This window comes from Mirounga angustirostris, unplaced genomic scaffold (assembly GCF_029215605.1).
Source record: "Mirounga angustirostris isolate CCGP_5_RB_7025 unplaced genomic scaffold, mMirAng1.0.hap1 SCAF_2, whole genome shotgun sequence".
NCBI lineage: Eukaryota > Metazoa > Chordata > Mammalia > Carnivora > Phocidae > Mirounga > Mirounga angustirostris.
This window is the reverse complement of record NW_026991710.1, coordinates 194,769,895-194,791,506: the sequence shown is the minus strand read 5'-3', so window position 1 is coordinate 194,791,506 and position 21,612 is coordinate 194,769,895. Positions and strand designations below refer to the sequence as shown.

At 40.6% G+C, this 21,612-nt stretch overlaps 2 protein-coding genes across 3 annotated transcripts in view; one reads left to right on the top strand and one right to left on the bottom strand.

The window, feature by feature from the left end:
- Positions 1 to 8,529, bottom strand: part of ASB5 (ankyrin repeat and SOCS box containing 5) — an 81,049-nt gene extending 72,520 nt beyond the window's left edge. The window contains exon 1 of the mRNA XM_054508553.2: positions 8,121 to 8,529. The gene's annotated coding sequence lies outside the window, so the exon portion shown is untranslated. The remainder of the gene's footprint in view (positions 1 to 8,120) is intronic.
- Positions 8,530 to 9,462: 933 nt separating this feature from the next.
- Positions 9,463 to 20,996, top strand: SPCS3 (signal peptidase complex subunit 3). 2 transcript variants are annotated; one of them, XM_064585709.1, is made up of 5 exons: positions 9,463 to 9,740; positions 11,202 to 11,277; positions 13,266 to 13,340; positions 16,461 to 16,576; positions 17,462 to 20,996. In XM_064585709.1, the coding sequence occupies exons 1-5, from the start codon at positions 9,598 to 9,600 to the stop codon at positions 17,592 to 17,594; spliced, it is 543 nt and encodes a 180-aa protein (XP_064441779.1). In that variant the 5' UTR covers positions 9,463 to 9,597; the 3' UTR covers positions 17,595 to 20,996. The 2 variants fall into 2 exon arrangements, with proteins under 2 accessions (XP_064441779.1, XP_064441778.1); XM_064585708.1 differs by lacking the exon at positions 9,463 to 9,740 and adding an exon at positions 10,024 to 10,286.
- Positions 20,997 to 21,612: the final 616 nt, after the last annotated feature.

Genomic DNA, 21,612 nt, shown 5'->3' with positions numbered 1-21,612 from the left:
TATCATTAAATATTTTGATTTTACTTAGGCAAGTATGACAGGCACTAAGAGGTGTTTCTCATTTTGAGATCCATACTAAATATAGCTCTACTGAAAATAGTGGTTAGTCCACATCTGAAAATGCATTATGCAAGTGAGCAGGGAAATGACTCATAAAATGGTAAACATCTGAAGCAGCCAAGAACTATCTTAAAAGACTGATAGTGGAATACAACAAATTAGAGAATAAGCATCTATCCCCACTACCTCTTACTCATTCCAGATCACTTCTTTGGATCCCAAATAAATACTCCATACAGATATTCTATAATATTACATTGATGAACATGTGTTGATCACGCCTACTTTTCAGTGTGCCACAAGGCCGAGTGCTTAATTTGAAGAGAAGTTTAGTGCATTTGTCCAGTTCTAGGTGTAAATTCCAGCAACTTTAGTGTTTAAGGCAGTGGGTTGGTTTTCATGAACGATTGTATCTGTAAACTGCAATTATGGATAGGATTCAAATTATTTTCCATAAAATTCTTAGAAAATTCAAGAAACTCAGGAGTTATGACGAAATATGATGGGGTATCCCCTAACTACTCACATTGTAGTTAACAGCTATAGGAACATTTAGCTGTTTACAAAGCTAGGACCCTTGCAACCATTCTGACTTGAGGGAGAAGTCCGTAGGATATCATCCTCAGAGATTTGATTCCACAGGGCCTGGAAAACTCTATTTAGACCAATGTCTCAGACGATTCTTTTGTAACCAATTGGTGAGGCAACATTTTGGAACCACTGTTCTAGAATATTTTGACTCTGATACTGTACATTGGAAGGCACAAGATTATTTGGCGTGAATCTGCAATATAGTTAATGCAGAATTAAAATAGCATTTAACTACATTACAAGTAGTTACTATTTAAAACCCAGAGATGATGAGTAAGATGAATATAGTTTATAATAAAATAGCAAGATGGCATATAGAATAATTGTGTCAGCTGTCTCAAAGTCACAGATACAAAGTTAAGCCCTTTTTCTTTTCTGAATCTACAGATCATGCCAATAATCATCAGTATTTTCACACTGCTTGTGCTGGATTATTCTTTCAAATAATACTTAGTATGACTTGTGTCAAAGATATTGTTTTCTTCCCAATTAATTTTGTATATAATATTGCCCTCCTCTTGGTCACAATAAAGCAATTAACTCATATTCTAAGTTTCTGTTTTCTTATAGACAGTATAAACTGCAATGCCAAATTTTACATATTAGAATCATTGATTTGGATGAAGAATGACTCATTAAAGTCCATTTGGCACATGATTGTCCCAACGGCTGAGAGCTTGGATATAAAGATCCTGTCGAAGAGGAGGGCAGGAATAAAATGAAAAAATTTAGTCCTAAGAAAAAAGAACCCCAAGCAATAACCACAATCGTAGCAGATAACATTTATTAAGCACTGGAACATACATTTAGGATACATAGAAATCTCTGTATTTCTCTATATCCTAAAATATATTGAAATATAGGATATAAAACTTGATTCCAAGTGCTTTTCATGCAGTATCTCATTTGTTACTCATAAAGCCCTGTTATGAGCTGAATTACGTCTCCCCCCAAATTCATAGGTTGAGGCCCTAATCCCCAGTGGACTGTATTTGAAGATATGGCTTATAGGGAGGTAATAAAGATTAAGGGAAGTCATAAGGGGGAGGCCTTAATCTGGTAGGAATGGTGTCCTTACAAGGAGAGGAAGAGACATTCTCTCTCTCTCTCAATCTCTCTCTCTCCACACAGGGAAAGGCCATGGGAGGATACAGGAAGATGTCGGCCATCTACGTGCCAGAAAACAACCTTGACCATGCACTGATCTTGGATTTAAGGCTCCAGCACTGTGAGAAAATAGATTCCTGCTGTTTGAGTCACCTAGTCTATACCCGTTTCATACTTTGTGATGGCAACTCTAGCGGACTAATACAGCCCCTATTACGTAATAGTATTAATAGCTCCATTTTACAAGTAAATATAGATCTAGGAAAGAGGCCCAGGAAATGTATAATAACCTGCCTAAGGTCAAGAAGCAGACAGAAGAAGAATCTTCAGCAGACTGGCTGGCTACAAGATCAGTCAAAGCAAGTTAGAAAAGATTTGAAAAGAAGTACCATAAGCAGGAATACTTATTTATTATTATTTTTAAATTGAAGTATAATTGACATTCAATATCCTATTAGTTTCAGGTATACATCATAGTTATTAGATATTTTTATACATTACAAAATGGTCCCCATGATAAATCTAGTTACCATCTGTCGCCACACAAAATTATTACATTATTGACTATATTCCCTATGCTGTGCATTACATCCTCATGACTTGTTTTATAGACGGAAGTTTATGCCTCTCAATCCCTTCTACCTCTTTTGCTCCCCCCCCACCTCTCCCACCCTCCGATAACCAACACTTTCCTATATCTATGCATCTGTTTCTGTTTTGTTTTGTTTGCTCTTCAAAATGTTTTTTAGATTTCACATATAAATGAAATCTTACAGTATTTGTCTTTCTCTGACTTTTGTAACTTAGCATAATACCTTCTAGTCCATCCTCGTCACAAACGACAAGATTTCATTCTTTTTTATGGTTGAGTAATATTCTGTTGTTATACGTATGTATGTATGTATACCACATCTTCTTTATGATGTCATCCACTGAATGTACTGAGGTTGCTTCCATCTCTTGGCTACTGTAAATAATGCTGAAATAAACATTGGCGTGCATACTCCGAATTGGTGTTTTTGTTTTCTTTAGATAAATACCCAGAACTCGAATTGCTAGATTGTATGGTAGTTGCATTTTGAGAAGCAAGAATATTTAAGCCATAGAAATATAGTTTACAACAACATAGCGAGATTCCTTATACAATCATTGTACTGCTAGATTAGAAATCTAGCTTGAGAGAAGCAATCTGGTAGGGCATATCATGTGGCTCAGAAGAGGCAGGAATGGGCTTTTATCAGTTCTCTGAGGCTAGATGACCTCAGCAGGAAGAATTTTCTAGCTTGGCCTAGGGGAACAAACAAGGGAGTAGCTAGAAGATAAAATTTGAAACAACTGTAAAAGCCTGATGCCTTTACTAAGACAAAATGAGGATGAAGACTGCATCCCATTGTATTTAGAATAAAGCCCAAATTTCTTAACATGGGCTGTATTTATCGCACATTCTTGGAATTTATTATCCAAATCAGGACATTTTTGAAAAGTGAAAGGAAATACCATTACAATTTTTCTAGTACAACATGGTTCAACCAGGACAGTCCTGGGCAAACACGGATACAGCTTTGCAGAAAGGTCCTACATAATCTAACTCCTGCCCCACCTTATGTCATTTCCCCACTTCATTTATCTGTTGACTTTCTTCCAGTTCTGTGAGCACATCCACACCCAAGCTGATTCTTGGTGAGAGACTCAACACATACTTTCATTCTGTCTTACTGAGCCCTCCTCTCTTTGCCTGGTTAACTAATCATCTTCAGTAGTGGTCAGTCACTCAGTAACCTTCCTCCCTTCCTAATCACTCCTTGATTTCATCCAGCCCTCCCTCATGCAACCTCTGCAACTCAGGAAGTCTTAACCACATCCTTAGTCCGGGGAAGAGCAGTGACCAGAATCAGTCAATCAGCGTATGGCATTCTTCTGTCTGGCTCATGACTTAGGGAGAGTGCATTCGCTGGGAGCTGCGGGTAGCAGAACACGCCCGAAGCTAGTGGTTAGAACAACATAAAAATGTGTTTCTCCTCATTTGAAAGAAGTGAGAGGAGAGATGGTCGGCCACAGGCGTCAAGCTCGCAGGATGCATACTGCTTTGTCATCTTCAGTATGTGGCTGCAGACGCTCAGCCATCATGTTCACATTCAAGCCGCAGGAAGGAAGAAGAGGCAAGGAACGGCACACTCCCTCCCGTAAGAATACATCCCAGAAATTACACAAATTACCTTCATTTACATTCCATCGCTAAAACCTAGTCACAAGGCCATATGTAGCTATAAGGAAACGTGAGAAATGTCATCTTTATTCCCGGTGGCTACGTGCCCTGCTAAAAATTGAGGAGAAGGGATGTTGGTGGAAAACCAGCAGGCTCAAGAACTTAGTCTATAAGCTTATTTCTCTCACGCCGGATGTGAATAAAATGCAAGTAATCCCAGTGAAGTGTGAGAAAAATAAATTTCTATTGTTTGAGACATGACATAAAAAGACCCGGGCTTAAAAGGAAATGGGTATTTTGGACAGCAAAGCAGAACGAAGAACCCAAGCTCCTGATGACCCACGTGGGCCAATGAATCCATCCACCATGAAGCTCTGCCTCACCTGCCCTCTAGGTGAGGGCAGAGAATGCCCTATTGTGTCAACCACTTTGGTTCTCTTTTTCTTGTAGTTGAAAGCATCTTGAAAGAATTCCCTACAGGCCTTCCTCAGCACTCAATGTCTTTTACAATCTCTCTCAGCAACCTCTTCCTTGCCTTCACAGCCCTTACTACATTTTTGAATAATTTATTTGTTGTTTAAAGTCTATCTCCTCTGCTAGGCTGAAAGCCATGAGCTTTGGGACTAGAACTGTTCCGTTCATTATTGCACACCTAGGAAATGAAATGAAAACGCTCACACAATGCTAGGCACACAGTAGGCTTGTAAATAAATGTATCATGAAAAGGACGCTAGTAAGCCTCCCTCCTTCAAAGAGATCACTTTTTTCCTCCCCCAAAGAGATCACTTCTAAAGGTCGAGCCACGTAAAGTGCTGCAGAAGGACAGCGTTGGGGAATCACCCTGTCCTCTCTTCTTGGGTTTTTGTCATAAACTATTTAGTATCTCCGCTACATCCCACATCTGCTTTAGAGCTTTGGCATGACCTCAGATTCGAATAGCGAGCCACTTAGAGCTACAGCCTGGTCTGGAGAGGGGTGATGGCAGATCTGAGAGCGGCAGCTTCCCGGGCTGTGCGGTGGCTTTCGCTGGGGCGTCACGCGAGCCCTCAGTGCCTAAATGGGACCAGAGGGGTTCCATCCGTCCCTGCTGCCCCATTGCAATGGAAGTGGTGCCTTTGCAGGAGCCGGAGAGCTGGATGTCGTACCTGCAGATGGCAGTGCTATTCACATCTAGCTTTTAGATACGTGGCTTTCCTCCGGAGGGCGTGAATCTGGATGAGTGCTCTATCTTCTACTCCCCCCCCCCCCCGCCATCTTCTGTCTTTCTTCTACTTCGGGTAATAGCCAATAAATTAAACAACAGGTTTCTATTTACAGGTGATCTCCGAAGTAGTTTACAGTTCATTCTGAAATGTAGCTCTAACATCTTCTATCTGCTTCGTACACTCACTTGTTCATAACACCTGTGGCATTCATTGTTGATCGATGTTTAACTCAATGCTCTGTTCTATCGAAATGTGATTTTTACATAAAAGCTTGGGGAGAAAGTATAACCATGAAATTGAAAGCAAACGTTCTTTACTTTTGAGATGTATGTTTAGATAAAACTGACTTTTAGCAGTGCAACTATGAATAGCTATCTTTTATTGAGTGTCTATGTGATTCAGGTGTTACGATAGGTAGTTTATAGAATGCAAGCAGCAAAATGTGTTTAATCAATGGGAAAAGATCTGTACTACAGGTTGCTCTATGTTCTACAGAATGAGTGGTTGGAATAATTCAATAATAGGACATTATTTGAATTTGAAAATTTTCAAAATCATCTTTTGCATTAAGATAGTACTTGCCGTATGATTAGAGAGTAACTTAAATATTATATTCGTGAGTAAATTGAAAAGTTTCAAACATTTGATAAAGTCCACAGAATAACTGAGTTAAAACAACTCATTTTTTATTTGTATGAGTATTTTTTAGTAATTATCCTTCTATAAAAAGGTTTTGAGATTTGATTCATTGACCTCACATAGTCATGGATATTTTGTTTTAAAACAGAAAATCAAAATAGGTATTTAATGTCAGCCCTCCTGCTCCCCATATCTTCTCCTTCTGGTCCTCTGTTTCCAAGCTGCTTATGGCAATAACGGATGACCCCTCCCCCCACCTCCTGCCCTATAACCTACAGGTTCAGTTCTGCAGCTGTTTGGTCAATCCTGACCTCGGTAAGAAAGCTTATCAACAGGGTGCCTGGGTGGCTCAGATGGTTAAGCGTCTGCCTTCGGCTCAGGTCATAATCCCGGAGTCCCTGGATCGAGTCCGGCATCGGGCTCCCTGCTCGGCGGGGAGTCTGCTTCTCCCTCTGACCCTCCCCCCTCTCATGTGCTCTCTGTCTCTCTCATTCTCTCGGTCTCAAATAAATAAATAAAATCTTTAAAAAAAAAAAGAATTTCAGTTTTAGCTGTATATTCACATCACTTGAATGGTACTTCTTACTTCCTTCCAATATAAGGATTCACAGAAATGTAATAGTGCAAAAAATTTAAACATATTCTAGCATCCAGGAGTTAAAATCTAGTACATTCTCTTGGAACATTTTTTCCCCCTTCAGAATAGACCTTTCAAAGTAAGGATACGAAGAATTCAGATGTTTTCTTATACCTTTTTTGTAAGTTACTAAGATGGAATAATAGAGTTGCATATGGGTTTTTAACTTTTCAGGTATTCTCAGTAGTTAAAAAAATTCTCAGAAAAAAAGCAATTTTTGGTATTACTCAGAGTTTTCTAGCCTTCTGTTATATGTTGATTTTAAGCTCTTTTCAGCTTATATATATAAGTGAGGAACACGAAAGTAGTAATAAATCCACACAAGGAATGTACTTGACTGAGATAACGGATTTTGCCTGATTTGTTCCCCCTATAGGGAGGTCAGATGAGCGGATAAAGACACTGAATGGCTCAATGATTAAGAACAAGTAGTGAAAACATCTTCCCATCCTGTGCTGTGGACGTGTGTAAAAGCAGAAGACTGCAAAGACCAAGCTTAAGTAGGTAACTCAAGGTCAGGAACCAAAAGAAATGTGTCCACATGAGTTAACAGCACAAATAGGGCCTGCCACAGGCACTGGGAACCAAGGGGAGGACGGAAGGAGGGAATCTGAAGGGGGGGGGGGGAAGAAATCTGAAGACCAGGCAAAGCATGATAGGACAAAACGTGTGAGTAGTACAGCATCCTGAACAAAACACTGGGCACATTCATAAGACTTAGGATAAAAAAAAAAAAAATTACTACTCCTACTACTCCTTCCCTTACAGAATAGAATGGGTCAAGTTTTCTTAGATTTTGGTAGAAATCCTTAAGGTCATTTTTATATTAAAATTTATGAAATGGGAGATAGTCCTTGTGTTGGGGTTCCCCAAGACCCCCTTAGGTTTGGTGATTTGCTATGTAAGGACTCACAGGACCCATGGACTCATATATATGTATGACTTAATATACTGTCATACCCACAGCCAAGGTTTATTGCAGTAAAAGGATTGCAAAGTGAAATCAGTAAAGGGAAAACATGCACGGGAAGAAGTCTGGAGGAAACCAGGCAGAAGCTTCAAAGACTCCTCTCCCAGTAGAGTCACTGAGTATGTGCTTAATTCCTAGGAAACATTAGACTCAATGCCAAGGGTTTTCACTTGGGAAGGGTCATGTAGACCCCCTCCGCCATTCCAAACTTCCAGAAGGAAAGCAGGTGTTTGGCATAAACCACATTGTTTCAATAAACAGTTCAGGTGCAGTGAGTCACTTTTATCATTTAGGAAACATTTTATATCAGTGCAGGGAACTATTTACCAGCCAATTTCCTAGGGGCTCCAGGGAGATGGTGGCTATGAACACAGCTCTATCTCAGGCAAACTCGCTGTTTGCCTTCTGGCTGAGTGTGATGATGGAGCTCACCTTTGGCTGCTTCATCACCACCTTCAAAGACAGGATGCCAAAGGGCAAATCTTGCAAGCAGGTACTTCTAAGGATAGAAGTCTCAGACCTGTTATATTAACCCTTGTACACAGTTCCCATAACTATTTTCCCATTTTATTTCCATTCTAGATATGTCTGGCTTCATTAGCCAATGGGTATCTAGAAACTTTTCTATAATAAGGATTACTCAAATGAGTTAAGGAAGGTAATAAACCTCACCAGGCATGGTCTGAATTTTCAGATCTTACTTACCCTGGGGCTTCAGTGGTCTGAATATATTGTAACAGGGTAATTCCCCAAAGCCAACTTTGAGGCTGATTGCTCAGCTGGCACCAGGATGCCTGGGACGTCTGTGGGTTCTCCAGTGACTAGATGTTTACCATGGCATGTATGAGATACAGTTCCACGGCATGTGCGAGATACAGTTCCAACAGTGCATTTCTGAGTGAACTGGAGGAGGCCAGAAAGAGCAAAGATGATTAGGTTCTTCAACTAAGAAAATGCCAAAAGCTTCACTAGCAGCCTCTCACTTTCCTGGAAGCATAGCACCTAGGTGATGTGAGCAGAGAAGCTGGACATTAACTGCCTAAACTGTTCAAAGAATCCCAGCAAATTTGGATGTCTTTGATTGTCTAAGGAACAGGGAAGGGCCCCCTCGATCTTCATTTTCCTTGGGAGGGTGTGGTACAGATCCTCAGGAACCAATGGTCTCTGGTGTAATTTCTGATATCCCCTCAAGGATGCTCAATAAACTCGTCTGGCATGTCATGAGGAGTAGGCAGCAGTCATCAAATGAGCTAACTCGTCATGCAGGCAAACAGTCAAGTGCACGCAGGACCAAAGACAGTGGTCTGAATGACCAGATTCAAAAAGCAAATCTGAGACAGGAGGGCCTGGGAATGGGGAACCAGAGTGCAAAGCCAGGAAGCAGGGCCGTTATGTATTGATGCCTTGCTAATTAAAAAATTTTCTAGGGTGCTGTAGAGCAATTCCACAGTAATTATCTCCTTTGATCCTAAGAACCCAGCGAAGCCATTCTTTTAGTTATTGGAAATACCCCATTAAACGCAAATATTTAAAATTGGTAACATCAATTTTAAAATAAGCTTAGTCTGCAGTTGGAAGGCAAAGCATTACTAGGAACTGGACTAAGGTTGGACGTGGAAAGTAAAGGCAAAGTGCTTTGGGGAGCTGGGATGTCCTCTCTTTCTCCATGTCCATACCCTCCAAAAATCTGTTCGAACTTTGACCAGATTTGACAAAGGGCAAGAGTTTTGTGAGGCGCTGCTTCCAAACGCGACGCCTCAGAATACATTCCAAACTACCTTGCCCTGCTGCTGGGTTTCAGCGCAAATTAATAAAACAGTAGCGCTCGGAAGCCTCAGGGCTGACCACCAGGCCCAAGGACCAAGAAGGAGGCTGGGCGAGCCAAGGGGCTGGGAGGAGAGGCAGCGAGGACAGGGAGCCCGTCCTCCGTGGAGAAACCCCGCCCCTCCTTGCTCGTCGCTGATTGGTGGCGGCGATAGGCCGCGGGGGTGGGTGTGTCCCGGGAGGCGGGTACGCGCGCGCGCTGGCCCGCGTCGGAGAACCGGAAAGGAGGCGGGGCCGCGGCGGCGCGCGCTCCCGGAACGCGCGCGGCGCAGGCGGCGCGGATCGCAGGGAGCCGGTCCGCGGCCGGAACGGGGTCCCGGGTGTGCGTGCGGAACGGGGCTCGGGGGAGACGGTAGCGATGAACACGGTGCTGTCGCGGGCGAACTCGCTGTTCGCCTTCTCGCTGAGCGTGATGGCGGCGCTCACCTTCGGCTGCTTCATCACCACCGCCTTCAAAGACAGGAGCGTCCCGGTGCGGCTGCACGTCTCGCGGATCATGCTGTGAGTGGGGCCGAGGCCCGGCCGGCGGGGCGGGCGCCTGGGCCGGGCCGGGGTGGGCGCCGAGGCCGGCCGGCGCGCCGGGGGCCGCGGCAGGGCGTCCGCGCCGGCCCCGGGCCCCCGCTCCCGAGCGGCCGTCGCCCCCCGAGGGCGGACGCCCGGGCTTCTCGGCTTCCCCTCGAGCTCCCGCCCCTGCACCGCGGATTCCCGGGCTTGCTCTTAAATTTCAGTTTTGAGTGTTACTCGGGCCCGTGCCTCCGCTTGCTTCCTGTTCCTCACTTCCCCCGCCCACGCCTGGCCAATGAGGGAGCAACACAGCAGCAGAGCCGCGCCGCCGCCGCCGCCCGCCCGCCCGCCGCCCGGGCCCCGGGCCCCGGGCCCCGGGCCGCCGGCTCGCCTGTGCCGTGTACAGCCGCTCCGGGCCCCGTGGCACGTGCCCGCGCCGGTTCTTGTCCCGCCTCCTCCCTGGGCGGCTCGTGCTCGCAGCCGCGTGGAAGTTGGCGAGAGAGGGTGGGATGCGCTCCGAGCGTGCGGCATCCTCGCTCTCGGGTACGGCGCCTTGGGCGTTTTTGGAGAGTCAGCGCTGGGAGAAGTCTGCGAAAGTGCCCGAAATGGGATTTCAGAATGACGTTGTCATTTCGTTGATGCCTGTTTTATTTTTCCTTGATAGTTTTTCTTCGCTAGCACTTTTTTTTTTTCCCTTCCCGGTTCTCACAGCTTCTCTGTTCCCTCTTGCATCAAGATCACTTTCGTTCTTCAGCGTTAGTTTTCTTGATTTCTTTGTCCAAGCCAGTCGTCGAATAGCTACCTCTGTTGTGAAGACCTACTTCCAAACGCCCCCCCTCCCCCCCCCCCCATTGCTTTTTGCTAGAAACTGGCTTTTAAATTCAAATAGACACGGGCACTGTCGGCTGTTGTCAGTCTTGAGCAAGTTTCTTACCGTCCTGGGCCTTAACTTCCTCTTGTGTAGAATGGAAATAATGCCCAGCTCGTAGGCTTGTTGTGAGGATTATTGGAGATAATTATGAAAAGGGCCTTGTTGGACCTGACCCAGACACACCGTAAGCACTCAGTAAATAAATAGCAGTGCTTATCATCTTGGCTTCGTTTTCCCACACCACCTGTAGTCGTCTGTAACCTTCTGCCCCTGCTACCAAATCGCTTTGCAGCGAGTGTTCACACTCCCTTTGAGCAGTTTTCACGCTCCCCGCCCCCCTCCCCCCATTTTGCTAGGGATTCTCTTTTAAGGGTTATGCGTATAGCTACAGACCTAATTTTATATCGGATTAAACTTTTTATCCTCTTTTCACACTTACAAGTTTCTCTGATTTTTACTTGTTTCTTTGTGGGATTGCCCTTCCACCTGTGCCTCCAACTACATCCTTTCTTTCACTCTAAGGGATTATGTGAATTGCGTGTGCCGTTACGTTTGAAGGATGGTAAAACTTTTATCTTTATTTTTAGAAAAAATGTAGAAGACTTCACTGGACCTAGAGAAAGAAGTGATCTGGGATTCATTACCTTTGATATAACTGCTGATATCCTTTAAGAAAATACTTTGTTGCTTTCTCTGTAGTGGTATAATGATAGACACGTTGTTTAGTGATTTTGGGCAGGGGCAGTGAGTCTGATTTTCCCCCGAATCAACCAAACTTTAGAAGTTTCTATACCTATGTCTTCACGGGTAAAATAGTCTTAATACCTCCTCATTCACACCTTGAGAAAATTTATTTATGGATTTTTCAGTTATTTTCTGAACCAACTTTAAATTTTTCACAGAAACGTTAAATAGATTGAAAGCTTTAAGAGAGTTTGAATCTATATTTCAGGAAGAAAAAAATAAAATCAGGTCATTTGGATTATAGAAAGAAAAATGTTACCAGTGCTCAGCCTTCCTAGATCGAATATTTCATGTACAATCCCAAGTAATATATCTATATTTTATGATAGCAGAGAGAAACATATGTTAAAAAAGTGAATTGGCATCTGTTAAGGTTTAGAAGGTCATTATCAGAATGATTATTGGTAAACCATACTAGAATTTTGCCATCATAGTTTTTTTATAAGTACTTTTATAATAAGAGTCAGAGAAATCTTAACATTTAAAAGAGGTGCTTTAAAATGGGGATGATTTAATATTTTCTCTTTATCTTGAGTTTCCACCGTTTGATAACTCTGTCCATTTTGGCCAATTTAATCTTCTTTTAGGGTCTTAGATTAAGGTCTTGGCAGCGTTGTTCCCTGCCATGTCTAGTCTGACCACACCTGCCTTTTTAAGACCTCAGGATTAAAATTGGCGGTGGTGATTGCAGTGTCGGAACTTCTGGAAGGCAGCTATCCAGAACAGTTGAAGCAGATGACGAACCCGGGGAGTTTACCTGATACGGCTCTTTACGGCCATGGAATTACTTTAACTTGATTTTTTTAGAAATAAAGTGTTGGGTTTAGAAGTAGAATAGAAATTAGTTCTCTAGGTACTTTTTTAGGAAATAGAGTGTAACTGTCAGAAGAGTCCTATGGGAAACTTGGTATGTCTGCTTTTAAGTCTTCGTCTCGTTTTAAAACAATCTAGTAGGAGGGAGTTTGGATCTCTTATGGATGTAGTAACGTTATCTGGAGAATTATAGTGAAATTTCCTGACATCTCAACTACTGTATTTATATTTCTCAATCTCATCATTTATAGTTTAGTCGGATTTTGTAATGCTGCTGCTAAAACTTGAAATGGGGCCTGTTTTTATAAAGAGTTCTCATAGACTTCTCAATTCTACAACAGTGATTCTTAGTAGATGCTCATCTCTAAAAGCAGAATATAATGAGCATGTTGCTATCAGTATATGTAAATGCGTGTAATAAAATGACTTAGCCATTTACATGTAATATTTAATAAAATCCAAACACTAACTCAGTTCATTTTGCAGTGACATGGGTCTTGTAATTAATCCTTGTGAATTTTTTTTTCACTCTGGTAAGCTGATGAAATCAAATTGATGTTCAGCTGCATATTCTTACCAAAGCACTTCGTGGACTGAGACATTTTGATCTCTACTGGCGTGTGTCCAAAAGCAGTGTGAACAATTTATTATACTTGGTTTAATTACATGAGCTGGTTCATGTTTGCCTATCAGTAAATGTAAATTGTGATGATTGGTTATACTTTAGAACTTCCATGGAATTGAATGTGCTTGAAAGATAAAATCCTCTTTCTTTTAGACCTAGTTAATGTTACAGAAAGCTAAAGTTTGTATTGCTCTGTTATTTTCTTATTAAATCATGGTTAGTGACGCAGGGGATGATGCTAAGAATCTCACTGATGTTTTTTTTTATTTTGAAATGAGCTGGATTTTATAACGTATTTGTCTTTTATATATTTTTATTAAATTAGTGTCTCAGTATGTTTCTGGGCCACCTCTCTTTTTTTTTTTTTTTTCTATTTTAGTATCGGTATTGCTGTGGATAATTAAGAATAAGATTGGTTTAAAAGTTGTATGCTGCTTTATGATTTATATATTCCTTAATTAGTTTACATCTAGAGAATATATTTGATTGGAATGTTAAGCAGTTGTTTCTTTATTTATCAGCAGAATATTCAACAAAAAATAATGTAAGTATATATAGATAAATAGATATATTTTAATAGACCTTTAAAATCTCATTCTTTATGAAAGGGCATAAATCTTATATATTCAAAATATCTGACGTGAGTAGTTTGGTAAAAATCACAAGCCTCCGGAGAGGTGACTACTAAGAAAACATCTCCTTTGATTGGTAGCCTCTTTTGTTTGTTTGTTTCTGTAGCCCTCTAGTATTGTGGTCCCCAGAATGGGGTGCATGCAGGGTAATCCATAGGTATATAAAGAAAATCATTAGGAGTTACTCTTTCTTCTCTTAGAGAGCTAGTGAGAGTTGCCAGTTTTTCAGTTTGTTAGCTTTTTACTTGATGTTAAGATGGAGCGGCAGCTTCCAAGCTCCTGACATGTCATACTGAAAACGAGAGGGCTAGCTGTATATTTCGGTGTTTAAAATAAAAGGGGAAGAAGTTAAACTTTATGAATACTTGCAATATGGACTGGTGTTGATACCCTCAGTCCCATAGTCAGACGGTCTCATGTCTCGGACAACGTGCAGATTCTCTGGGTTAAGAGGAGGAATTCTGCACGGCACAAGGTTGACCATTCGGCATGCATTTATTCATTCAAGTTCAGCATTTTGGAAAGTTGTGCAGGGTAATTCAGTTCAGTGGGTGATGTTACCTAGTTTTAAATAAACGAATCCTCACAAAATGGAAAAAACGGCTTAAAAAGATTCCTGCAAAGAAATGACACATTGAAAATAATGCGAATGGTTCAACCACGTGTAAGCAGCAGGAGGGCAGCGGAGCCGAGGTGCGGAGGTGTGTGCCCTCCACAGCTGCTCAGCCACAGTAAGGGATTGGAGAAAGGAAGATCTAAGAAAAAGTTGGCTGAGAAAATGCAACATTGGTCAAGAGTATTATTTGAAATGCAAATTTACATTCACTGTCAGTGATGATATATCATCTAATGACAATAGTAATGTGTACTACGCACATAATTTATAAATAGAAGTGCGTATTTTGGGGTTTGTGCTCAGAAATCTTTGGAGACCATTTCCAGTGATAAGATCGGAAAGGCTGTTGTTGAATTATGAGTCTACTAAGAAATGGGGATGTGGAGTTGCTGCATGGGAGTGGGATTCTTTAAACTAAAGTAGTCCTTCCACAGCTTTGATTGGAGAAAAGATGGCAAGGTATTTGGATCAGCAAAATCTGTGACCTGTGTTTACAACTCTCATTACCCATATATGTAATCAAAAACTGGAAAGATAACAGATTTTTGAATCCTGTCAGATTATTTTAAAATCCGCCTAAATATTTGTATTTTTCTTTTGATGTGAGCTGTTTTGATAGGCTTACTAAACCATATATCTACAATTAACATCTCCATCTGTTGAGAAGTACTTTCCTTTGCTTTGGAGTTGTATGGGATTCACAAATTTTAGGACTTAAAAGTAGTCTTTTTAATCATAAACTAGAGTTTATCAGAAATTTTGTAATTAAAAGCTACTAAACTGTTAGATTAAAACACTTAAAATTATTAATTTGTCATTGAAATTTATTGGTCCAGTCTGATTGAGAGCTTTTGTTGCAGATGAGAGTAAGGATTGAGATACTTAAGTAGAATGTCGCTAAAACAGAAATCCCTTGAAAGTGTTAAGTGAATGAGTGTGATAAATGAATTAAAATAGGAAGGTGAAATCCATGGAATTAAAATGTGTTTCTGTGTTGTTTTTATTTAAAGTCACCCTCATGTTTGTTATCAGCATGGTCTAGAGATAACTTGTAGATAGAGATGAGCCTACTTCTGTATTTTATTGGAACTCTATTCACTTTCAAGGGATGAAAAATTAATCAGCTTTATCTGTTGATTGGCTTGATTGTTAACTGGAATTTTTGGTACTTCAATTCATTTTACATTTATTTTGAGCGTGTCTTTTATGCCAAATATTTTGTTAGGCACTGGGATTATTGGGTTGAGTAAGTTTCGATCCCTGCCCTTGAGAATCAACAAAATGTTAGAAAGAACATAGAGAAAAAGCTATTCTGAAGGTAAGAGTAATGACTGTATACACAGATACCATTCTACAAGTCTCAGCAAATTATTCAAATTAATATGTCACCTTCTTGGCAACAGGTATACCTAAATTTTATTCATAATTCTGGTTTACCCCAGTGTGACTAGTAAGTTAATACAACTTGGAACTTGACAGATCATTGCTTCGGTGAATGAATAAATGTACATAAAAAGTCATTTTACTTTGGCATATCTTAGATTCTATGTTCTTCCCTCTCGATGTTTCTGTTTAATGTTAGAAAGAGGCTTTATGGTGAAGATTTGAACCTTCGTAGAAATAACGTTCACGTTTCTTTTCAGCAAATGTAGTCACCACACGCTGAGCAACTGGCCTCACAGGGTAGTAATAATGGATGATAGCTTAATAAGAACAGATTTATTAGGATTAATAGTGGTCACAAATGTGTTTTCTCTCCATTTTATGCCCCTCATTTTCCAAACAGAACTTGTTTTTGATATGTCAAAATAGCGGAGTAAAAGAAGTGACTTCTAGAATGTTCCATAATAAAACAATGATGCAATGTAACGTAAAGGAAACATATTTAGAAGGCTTCATGTCTTTAGTGATTCCTTGATAATTTAAAGGCCTTGGAGATACATAAATATTCATGACCTCATCTGGCGGCAGAGACCTGTGTCAACAGCGTGATGGAACAGGAATGGTTGTCTCAGTTTCTCTGACACTATGCAGAAGGTCTCAGAAGTTTTACAGAGAATTTAGGAGAATGCTTTCTTTCCTTCTGGGGATTGTAATCCCTTCTGTTTCTCCAAGGGCCTCACTCTGGAGTGCACATGGGTCTAAAACCTTTTAGTAAGCTTTGAGGGCCCTAAGTAATACAGTTGCTTTAGCAAAAGCAATGATTTCCTTTAGGGAAATCATCTTTTGTCCCAGAAAAGTTCAACTTCTTGTATCTATCCACTTGTTATTATTTTGTATGCTTTTATTTTAGCAGTTCCCTCAAAATTTATATTCATTAATGTAAATTAAACTATTTGCCTAGCACTGCTTTTAATTTAAGTGACAAAGATACAATTTCTGATGAGTTATCTAATTAATTTTCATTTTAATGTAGGCTCTGAACCAGGTTGTCCTTTGGGACAAGATTGTTCTGCGAGGTGATAATCCAAAGCTGCTGTTGAAAGATATGAAAACAAAATATTTTTTCTTTGACGATGGAAATGGCCTCAAGTGAGCAATTCTTTGTCATTCTTTGTGGTTTTTGTTTTAAAGAAAGTGATTAGAGGGTAAAAAGGGGTAAGTTGAGAGAGAAGAAATACAGATCTGACCTGGAAAGATTGGGTAGAAACAGTGCCAGAGACACGGGTCTAAGATGAGCGTTCCGTTCTCTCGCAGTAAGTGAAATGGCCCGGTCCCACTGAGAAAGGCCTTTAGCTGCTTCCACTGTGACGTATGCAGGGGGCCTGGGCTTGCCCACCTGGAGGGAGGACTGCCGTTGGCAAGGGGCTCGTTCTGGAATGGGAGAAGTAGTCAGGGCGCCCTTTGGGAGGAAAGAGCGCGTCTGTGTAGGAGTGGACGCTGAGGATTCCAGCTGTGCGTAACTTCTCTGAATCCCCATTTCCTTTCATGCACAGCGAAGGACTTAGAATAACTGGGATTTTGGGTCATTGTAGCTCCTAAGCTCTGTGAGTAAACACTGGAAAGGAACTTAGGGGAGAGCTGTTGTAACCAAACCTCTGGTTTTGCAGATGAAAAATTGGCGGCCATGAGAGAGGATTTGTTCACGGTCTAGATAATGAGAGAATTCGATTTCCAGTCAGTGCCTTCTGATAGCTAGCTCAGATCTCTTTCTGTATTCTCTCTCTGTTTTACTCACTTAAGCTTTTTGGCCCATAGCTCTAATAACTGTCACTGTGAGTGAGTTCAGATAGGTCATTATGGGATGCCTGCATTACAAAAGACTTGAGAGGACTTCTATTGGTAGATTAGGATTCCGGTTACAAATAGCTGGTTATGAAGTATTTGAACCCCGGTGCTTGAGTTAAAATGTTTTTATTGAACTAAAAATGTTTTCTCCTGACATCTAATAAACATGTTTATTCTGTCTTTTTATAGGGGAAACAGGAATGTCACTTTAACCCTATCTTGGAACGTTGTACCAAATGCTGGAATTCTACCTCTTGTGACAGGATCAGGTCACGTATCTGTCCCATTTCCAGATACATATGAAATAACGAAGAGTTATTAAATTATTCTGAATTTGAAACAACATATTTTTATACTTAATGAATCATATCTCGTTTTTCTCTTCCCTTGCATCTTCATTTGGTTGGTACTTTTCTTTTTTGGGGGGGTGGTATAAGAACTAATATCAAAGGCATATTTGAAGGGAAAGGTTAATATGCTACTTAATTTTACAAGCAAAACACACACAAAAAAGGCCGCCAGAGTGGAGTATTATAAAAATAAGACAACTACATAATAAAGATTTGTAAAAAATTTATGAGGTATTCCCTATATGTCCATTATTCCTTATGGAATATACAGTGAGCATGAAGAGTGGTTAAAACTTTTAGGTGCCTGTGGAGTTATAAGAACTGTATTTTAGGCCTTGCATTCATGCAAGTTCACATTGGGTGTGATTCAGAAGTGGACATTCTCTTTTTGGGTATCTCTCATTACTGGAAAAATTAAAATGGTTATTTGTAAGACACCTGGTTTACAAAATAGCCAAAAGTGATGGAATTTTATTCCATTTGTCTTGGGAATGCCCCATTATGCTTGTTTTTCTTACAGGTGACTCGCAACTTTCTCCACTTAAAGACTAAATACCTCTTTATATGCTAGAAATCATTTTAACTCATTTTAAAGTCTATTAAGTCAACCAAATACGTGTGTCTCAGTGCTTTCTCTAAAAATGTTCCTTTGTATTATATCTTTGTGTGAATTTTTAGCATTGCCATTGAAAGTTGAAAATGTTTGCATGGTTTACCTTCTGAGTTATGTTTGTTCTCGTGAGCATGCCTAGTACCACTGAGTGGTAATTATTTAAAATTTTCTGTAGGTCCACATTTTAATAATTATTGGGTAATAGTAATCTTACTTGGTGCGCTTTTCCACTTAAAAGCACTCTCCTATATTTTACTGTGTGTTACCCCTGATAATCTAATGAGGTAAGTAGTACAAATGTTAGCTCTTTACAGATGAAGAAACTGAAACCTGGAAATTTATTGAATTGCTTTGAGGTTGCATAGCTAGCAAGGAAGGGAGTTAAAACTTCACTCAGATTCTCTATGCTTATCCTTTCTCTTGTAGCTCAGATTACAGACTAAACAAAATTTACTTACAATTTTCATTCTGTTTTATGTTACCCTGGACACCCTCAAGCTGCCAACAACTTACGTAGAGATAATATCTCATTTCCTTCTCTGCATACATTAATTTTACATATGTTAATAAAGTAAGAGAATCCAGATGTATGTAGAAATGACTTAGAGATTAAATGCAGAATAATACATGGTTGAATATATGATCAAATTTAACGTGATTTTTTTTCTACACTGAGCAAATAAACATCCTCAAGGAAGCAACTACAAATCAATTACCCTTAAAAGTAAGACCAAACACTCTAGTTACACTATCAGCAGTAACCAAAAAGGGCTAATGTTTTCCAAGAATAGGTTTAAGCTAACAGTTGTTGTATTTACCTCATTGGAAATACATCACCATTTAATTACGTTGGTTTTAACAGCTATTGTATGTGAGAGCATGTGTTTCTGTCAAAGGTCAAAGCTGCCGTATCGTGAATACCAGCCTGGGTTTGGCTCCCAGCTTTTCATTAAACTGTTCAGGGTCTTGGTTTCTTTATCTGTAAAATGACAGAGTCGGACTCACTAACTTAAATAGTGGTTCTTCTATACCACACAAGTCTATAAAATTCATGGTATCTGTCCAGCAGAGAGATTGAACAGAAAAGCACCTTGGTAACGGGAGGGCAAGAAGGTGACCGAAAGACTAACACATAACTGTTGCGTGCTGATTTGACTTTATCTCTGTTAGATTTTATACCCAGAACATTTAACTTTGTACAAATATGACACATGGAAACTTAGTCTCTGGAGATGTCAAAACTGAAAAATTGGGTACGTGCATTCAGGAAGGCATGCACCTGATGGGGTGCGGGTGGTGAGCGGATCCGTCAGTTTGCTAGAGATGAATGTTGACATTTACTTGAGTTAACGTTTACCTGACAAGCCCACCCGTTTTTTTGAGTTGGGTGAGGAAGAGGAGTAGAAAGGCCCAACTAGCACAATGGTTACATAGTTGTTTGTTTTTTTTTTACTCAACTTCAGAAAACTGCTCAGGACGTGAATGCTCCAACATGGGAATAAGAAACCTCTGTCTCAGGAACTCATTTTTGGGTGCACACAGCTTTGTTGGTTGACCATGATTCTACATGAAAACAGATGGCCTCGTGTTCAGTTTGATAAGCATATCATCTACCTTTAGTGTCAGTGTTTTCAAGAAGTCTTGCAGAGTCTCCACACAGACCCAAGGCTTCAGACTTCCGGAACCCTAAGTAGCATTAGAAATGTCTGAGCCCAGACATTCCCAGGATACTAGGAAAGGAGAACAATTGCAAGATACCTAAAATACTTACGGTGAGAAATGAACTAATCTTAAATGTGCTCACCTACTCCTTTTCCTCTAGCAGGTTAACCTAGACAAGCAGCTCTGTCAGTATTTTTTATTTCCCCAATTGATGACGCTTGGTTTCTTTATGCTTCAAGGCAAATAATAGAAAACTTCAGAAATTCCTAAGGGTGTAATAGGGAAGTGGGTGATTTCGAATTTCCTTTTTTGAATTGTTTTCCAGTTCTTTGATGGGGTCTGGCCAGCCTCGTAATAGCACTAAGAGATGGGCTTTAAGGTTATAACGAACATTGTTTTTCACTCTTCTATCTAAAACGTAGTAATGATCTAAAACTTTGGGTCTTGGAGGTGTAGGTTATTGGAGGTGCTATTTTACAATATTTTGAATTTGACATGAAATGGGTGTAGGGGGAACTGCCATAAGCTGTGACCTTTGGTAGTAAACAACACATTCCTTTCAGGAGCTTTCCTTTTAGCAGAGAGCCTGTGGGCATTATCTGTGACTGCCAGTGGTTTAAAGAGATCGGTTTCAGAAAGTTGTTGCGTGTTTCGATGCAATTTGGGAAATTGTTTACTTCACAAATAACAGATTCATAAGAAAAAATCCATGAAAATACTGAAGAGATGTTTGAGGATTTTCTTAATTGCAATAAACAGCATTTTTTTCTAATGAAAATGAATTTTGTTTACGAGTAAAAGTATGCATTTTAAAAGACTTTCAGATTTATGCTTTTTATGTGAAGCTGCTGAGCTAAAAGAAAATGGATGAAACCAAGTCTAGTAAACTTAATTTTTTTTTCTTTTCTTTTCCTTTTTGTGGGGTGGGGGTGGGGGGAGGTGCTTTCCATCTAAAATATCTTCTCCAGACACTGAATGCTCTTCTAGACTGTAAGCTCTTTGAGGGCAGTCTTGTTGGATTTCTCTTTGTATCTTGCCCAGCGCCTAGCACAGTGCCCTGCGCGTCATAGGCGCCTAATAAATACTGATGATGAATGAAGTCCTTGTCTTTATAATGTGGCCAAACCGGGGGGGTTGCTTTGCAGTTGACGCTCTTCTTCCTTTGTGAGTCCTGCCGTTTTCTTTCTTTCTTGAGCCCCTGGTGATGTTAGAGCGGACTCTTCTTTCCTTTGCAGCCCACTTAGACTGCTCAGTCGTGGCAAACGCAGCGCTTCTGTTCTAGACGCAGCTTGTGGTCCTAAGAAAGCCGAGGGATAGTGCCTGGAGGAGGAGATCGATGCGTAAAGGGCTTACAAGGAAACCACAACATGGACCTGACTTTTAACAACCTCGAGGTGCACGTGTAGCTCATGAAGAGATGGGTCAGAAATACAGCTGCGTCCGTCTCAAAGTGCAGTTTGCTGAGCTTCTACCCGGGTGGGCAGATGAGCTGGCTTGGCTGAGGTTCTCACATCTGGCCGGAGGGGCTGCACTGAACCTACGGAGTTGGTGAAATTTCACTTTTCCTTTTTATATCAGAAGAGAGGGGAGTTTCTAAAAAGATCTAGAACGTTTACCAGGGGAACTCAAGACAACCAAAACAGTAGAAATACTCCTTCAAGGGTACAGAATCAGCTGAGTTGAGAGGGTCTTTTTTTTTTTTAAACCTAAGTATG